The sequence below is a fragment of the Bison bison genome, unplaced genomic scaffold, assembly GCF_000754665.1.
Source record: "Bison bison bison isolate TAMUID 2011002044 unplaced genomic scaffold, Bison_UMD1.0 scf7180017864180, whole genome shotgun sequence".
NCBI classification, from domain to species: domain Eukaryota; kingdom Metazoa; phylum Chordata; class Mammalia; order Artiodactyla; family Bovidae; genus Bison; species Bison bison.
Genome location: NW_011494752.1, coordinates 12,791,084 through 12,797,393, shown reverse-complemented (window position 1 = coordinate 12,797,393; position 6,310 = coordinate 12,791,084). Strand labels below are relative to the sequence as shown.

Genomic DNA, 6,310 nt, shown 5'->3' with positions numbered 1-6,310 from the left:
AAAATTGTGTCACATGGCCAGGCTAGCTGGAACACAACTAAGGAGAAGGAAGACGGAAATGATGTCCATCACAGATCTGATGACAGTCTCTCTTTTTACAGAATGAGAAAATGAGGCTTAGAGGTCATAAGTGACTTCCCTCAAAGTTGCATAGTGATTTAATAGCCAAGCTGTCTTATTTCATTGAGCTACTGTGTCCATCCACTTTGATTAAGTCGTGCGTCTACATTTCCATAAGAGAATGCCAACTTTGCTTCCACTTGTCTAATATCTGGAGCACATGGGTGTCTCTGCCTTTGACAGTAAGTAAAAGAGGCGCTTCACTTGTTCAGTGAAACTCTCAGACTTAACCTGACCACTTGCCAGCAGCTGCACCAATCGCAGGTTAATAACCCTGGCATCTTGGCTAAGGAGGTGGATCTGTGTCCCTCCAGCTGCTCTGAACACCACAGACCCAGGCCCACTACTTCCTTTCCCTTCACTGAGTTATCATCTAATGATCCACTCTTGGATGTTGTTGAAGGTTAGGATGATCAAAGATAATTTAAATGTTTAAAAAATACCTGCTGTAAAAACCTAGGCTGAAGACCATGCCCATTTTGCAGCCCGATACACCTTTTATAAGTTTCCAGGATACATGCCTTTTAGAATTGAGTGCCTAAAATTTGTTTTCCTACAAAAGTAGAGATGGGTTTGTATCAGTGATCTGGGATGGCATGGCTACTGTAATTAAACACAGATTGAGTTCTAAGCTTTCAAAAAGCCAGTTCATAAAGGACAATGTGGCCATTCTTATTTCATTACAGTAACTATATCACCCATGATTAGTGGCTCAAATAAGTTTCTTCTACTATATAGTTTGGAATCTCTTTTAATCTTTTTCAATTGGCCTGTTTTATGTCTATTGAAATAGCTTAAGTCTTTTCTCATTCATTTTGGAAATACAAGTGATTTTTAAGAACTAAAGGAATTTGCAATGACCCATCACCAGGACAGTTGAGAAAGGGAAAAAGAGGAGTAAAGAACTGGGTCATGGCATTGATGGGGTTATATTTGCAGTGCAGTGAGAGTGAGCCAAAGCAATGCTCATCACAGTCCCAAATTCTGACATCCAACTGCGACTTGAAGTATTAGCTCAACAAATATTTGAGTGTGTAATTACACTAATTAGATGGGAGCTCGGGTGTCTGAGTCTTTGTGTAAAACAAATCCATCACCTGTTCATTAAAAGTTAAATCTGGACAAGACCTTGAAAGATCTGATCAAGCTCTCAACCTCAAAGGAGCGCTACATTATCAGATAGATAGCTTTCAGCACTTGCCTGAATATCTTCCAAAAAGGAGATGCTGTGCTATCCTTAGTGTCTCAGTTGTGTCCAACTCTTTGCAATCCCATGGACTGTAGCCTGCCAGGCTCCTCTGTCCATGGGGATTCTCCAAGCAAGAATACTGGAGTGGGTTGCCGTGCCCTTCTCCAGGGGATCTTCCCAACCCAGGGGTCGAACCCAGTTCTCTTGCATTGCAGGCAGATTCTTTAACATCTGAGCCACCAGGGAAGTGCAAGAATGGATGGGCTACTTAAATGGGTAGCCTAGCCTTTCTCCAGGGGATCTTCCTGACCCAGGAATCAAACCAGGGTCTCCCACATTGCAAGTGAATTCTTTACCAGCTGAGCCACCAGGGAAGTCCAAAAGGAGATGACACAGAATTAAATCATCAAAGACTTACCTTCTAGTAGACAAGATGCTCTACTTCAAATGGGGATTCAAAACATAAAGAAATTGAAAACAACACGTTTAAGACTATAGGGAAATCATCCCATAAATTTTAGCACCTCCAAATTATGGAATGCAATGCAGCAATTAAAAATCATGTTCTAGTAGGCTAGGTATTATCATATAAAAAGGTTTATAATATATGAAATGAAAAACAACATACACAGGCAGAATATACAGTATAATTCTTATTTTGTAAAGGGAAAAAACCTAACAGAGGAAATACACTAGAGTGAAATAGAACAAAATATTGAAAGTTATGCTTACTGCTAGGTGATAGAATTATGGGCAATTTTCATTTTCATCATTATGATTCTCTATGCTTTCCAATCTTTATATAATGAGTATGTATTGTTTTATAATCATGCAAAACATGTTATTTTTTGAAAGAAAAAATGAAGAGCCCTTACAATATAACTAAAATGTCTTAACATGTGAAAATTTGGATAATACTAAGGAAAAAGAGTTCAAACACAGAAACACAAATCAGGCCAATGCAAAGTGAAGACATGATTAATTATTAACCATCTCTGTCAAAAAACTTGGTCAGGCAGCGTGTTAACTAAACCAGGGGTTTTTGAAGGACAGGAGCCAGGTCGTAGTAACGTTTCAGAAGCAGTGTGCTATGGTGGGTACATAAGTTTCCATAGTCAAGCAGAGCTGGGTTAGAATCCTGACTTTGTCCTCAGTAGCTGGATGACCTTGAATAAAGTCCCTTTATTTCCCTAAAGCTCAGTTTTCTCTTTTGTTGAGAGATTTTTTTTTTTTTTTATGTGAGATGTTTTTAAAGGTGATAATAATACATGCTAGGGCTGCTCTGAAGGCTCAGTGATATGGTGCATGTCACTTCCTCCATACAGACCCAGGTCCCTAGTGATGCCCAGCAAATGAATGACTGCAGGGCTCTGGTGCTCAGAGCCTGGAGGAATCCTGGGATGAGTGAGAAGGGCTCACAAGGTCTCTCTTCCCCAGCCATGTGAAAGAAGCATCGGGATCAGTATCAAGAGCCCTGGGTTCTAATTCCAGCATCGCATTTAGCCTGTGTCAGCCTCTGATTCTTTAGTTACAAAGAGGATATGATAAACCTTTCTTTACTTATTCATGGAGTTTGCCATCATATTAAGCCATGTATTCATTCATTCTTTAATCAGTTTTTGAATACCTTCCTTCGTGATAAATAATATCCTAGGTGCTGGGGTCATGACAATGAGGAAAAAAGAGAAAGATTCCTGGCCTTTTAGAGTTTATAATGTGGAGGCACTGAGATAATAAACAAGATGAATAAGTAAGATATACAGGATATTAAGTGGTAATAAGTGTTAATGGAGGAAAACGAAGTCAGGGCCAGAAATAGGAGGTTGCCGGGGGTGGGGGGGGGGTGCTTTAATTTGTGCTCAAGTGCTAGGGAAGGGCTTCCTAAAAAGATGGCATTTGAGTAAGTAAATGCCTGATGTAAGTGAGGGAGCGAACTTCTGGCATTTAGGAGAAAAGATTGCAGACAAAGGAAGCAGCCAGAGCAAAGACACCATGGCCATGGGTGACTAGTGAGCCAGAAACAGGATGGTTGGAGCAGAGGGAGTGAAGGCAGGAGCAGTGGGAGAGAAAAACCAACATGGGAGGTTTGCCCACGTAACCAGACAGGCTTTTGCTCCAAGTGAGATGGGACGCCACTGGGGGGTTTAAGCATGGGACTGGCACAGTGTGATTTACATCTTACAAGGATACCTCTGCCTGCTGTCTTGAGAACAGCGTAGGAATCTAAGGGCAAAAGCAGGAAGATCATTTGGGAGGATGTCATGGACACCAGGTGTGAGAATGAGTGGACAAGGATGGTAGCAGTGTTGTTGTTCAGCCACTCAGTTGTGTCTGACTCTTTGCGACCCCATGGACTATAGCAGGCCAGGCTTCCCTGTCCTTCACCATCTCCTGGAGCTTGCTCCAACTCATGTCCATTGAGTCACTGATACCATCCAACCATCTCATCCTCTGTCACCCCCTTCTCCTCCTGCTTTCAATCTTTCCCAGCATCATGGTCTTTTCCATGAGTCAGCTCTTTCCATCAGGTGGCCAAAGGATTGAACTTCAGCTTCAGCATCAGTCCTTCCAATGAATATTCAGGATTGATTTCCTTTAGGATTGACTTGTTTGATCTCCTTGCAGTCCTAAGGACTTTCAAGAGTCTTGTCCAGCATCACAGTTCAAAAGCATCAATTCTTTGGCACTCAGCCTTCTTTATGGTCCAACTCTCTCATCCATACAATACTGGAAAAACCATAGCTTCGACTATTCTGACCTTTGTAAGCAAAGTGATGTTTCTGCTTTTGAATGCTCTGTCTAGGTTTGTCATAGCTTTCCTTCCAAGGAGCAGATGTCTTATGTAAACCCACTTCTGTTCTTCCAGTTCTTCCTGGAAGCAGAACTCACTACTGTTTCATTCTAGATAAGACTTGGAGCAGAGGTCAGCCAAGAAGGGATCCAGTGTGTGTGCCTTTTCTGGGGAGGCCTCTCTTTTCTTAATCATCATTTTGAGATAATCTGATGTATTCCAAGCCCACTTCTTCCTAACTGACATGCTTTTCTCCTCAACCATCCTCAAGTAGCATAAAAAGCGTAATCAACCCAAATTACAGGGTCTGCTTAATTCCAGGAGTTGATTTGAATATCATTGCTTCAGGAGGAGGAGAAACAAGTCTTCCTAAGGAGAGAATTTCCTATTAGAAGGACTGTTCACAAAAGCGTGTCCTTGGCAGCCCATTAATTATATTTCATTTTGACAGATCTCGTATATAGTTGTTATGTCTTAAGGGGAGTAGGAAGGTGTTGGGTGATTAATTGGTCGATAGTATATGTTAATTGCATGCTAATTAAATTTAAATTTAATTCCTATTTGGAACACTTAATTTAACTCAGGACCAGAAAATTAGAATATTCAAGCTTTTTTAAAGGAACATATCTTTCTATCTGTCACCTTCATATGTCTGTTGACACTTCCTCCTTGTTTACAAACTTGTTTTTCGAGAAAAGGGATGAGATGGTTCTTAGAGCCTCTAGCTGTAATAGTATTGGTTCTTGCAGTACATAAATATCTAATTGGTTTATTGAAAAAAAAAAATACATATATAGCCTGTTCTTAGATTTGCTCTGAACAAGTTCTATCAGGCTGGGAAAATGTACTCTTTGATTCCTTCCCTCTGGCTGGATAATTGAAGATGCAGCTCCAGGACAGAGTCTGTACTTAGTTTCTAGAAAAGCACTGAGATGCTCTGCTACCCCAAGGCAGGGGGCAGGGCATCCATGACACTGGGGGCTTCTGGGAAATTCCCTGGGGCTGTTGTTTCTTCTCTCCCTCAGGGAAAACCCCAGGAGGGGAACACTCTGAGAACACTGTTGACAAAATATCCAGGATTTCCTCTTTTACAGTCCAGGGGTGGAAGGGGAACCACATCCTTCCTCTCCTCCTCTGTCCTAGGTAGAGAAGGTGTGTGTATGTGTGTGTGTGCACGCGTGTGTGCTAAGTCACTTCAGTCATGTCCAACTCTTTGTGACCCCATGGACTATAGCCCCCCAGGCTCCTCTGTCCATGGGGTTTCCCAGGCAAGAATACTGGAGTGAACTGCATGCCCTCTTCCACGGGAGGCCACACAGGTGCCACTTGGGAAGTCCACTTAGGATCTGGTTGTTTGCAGATTTCCTTGAGGGTAGAGTACTAGGCCTTGGGACTTCTGTTTTTAGCCTGCAAAGAAAGCCGTGGACCTCAAGTATGGTAGAAGGAACATGGGTTTTGAAGTTTAACTGATTTGGATCTGTACCCTGGCACTACCTTAGACAAGTTAATTCATTCTTCTGAGTCTCAGTTCTGTCATCTGTGAAAGGGGTGATGGTTCTAATCTTACTGCACTGTTTTAAGGCTTCGGTGAGACCATAAATGTCTGTGCAAACCTAACACGTGCACAGTCAGATGGCCAAGGCCTGGGCGCTGCTGTCGCCACCCCTGGCTGGTCATCACCCGCCTCCCCTCTGGTCCCGTGGAGCTGCCTGCCCCTGGACGCAGCTCTCGCGTGCACACTGCACTGTGGCTCATCCTTGACACTGGACTGTCTTAGAACTGGCCTCTGAGCTTTGACCCTCCTTCCCTCACTAACTGGCTCTCTCCTCAGCTGTCCTGGAGAAGCCTCTGGAAAAGAAAGCCGGCAGAAACTACGGTCCCCCAGGCAACAAGAAGCTCGTCTATTTCATTGACGACATGAACATGCCCGAGGTGGACGCCTACGGGACTGTGCAGCCTCACACGGTCCTCAGGCAGCACCTGGACTATGGCCACTGGTAAGCGAGCACACGGAGGGACTCGGCCGGGCAGGGGACAGGTCCAAGGCCGGTTCGTCCTGCTGGAGCTGCAGATCTGAGCTCAGCTCTGGCACCAGAGAAGGCGCTGGTCAGAGAAGCTACTGAGCTCTTATTTAAGGGAAAATGCCTATTCTTTCTTTACCACTTATCTCTAAAGTTACCTTCTTCAAGCTTCCAAAACATGATTAACCC

General features: G+C 43.3%; 1 protein-coding gene across 2 annotated transcripts in view; it reads left to right on the top strand.

Annotated features, from left to right (window-relative positions):
• DNAH9 (dynein, axonemal, heavy chain 9) overlaps positions 1 to 6,310 on the top strand; it is a 286,597-nt gene that overhangs the window by 147,608 nt on the left and 132,679 nt on the right. For both annotated transcript variants that reach the window (XM_010843000.1, XM_010842999.1), the window contains one exon: positions 5,932 to 6,097. In XM_010843000.1, the coding sequence (XP_010841302.1) occupies positions 5,932 to 6,097 (166 nt within the window). The remainder of the gene's footprint in view (positions 1 to 5,931; positions 6,098 to 6,310) is intronic.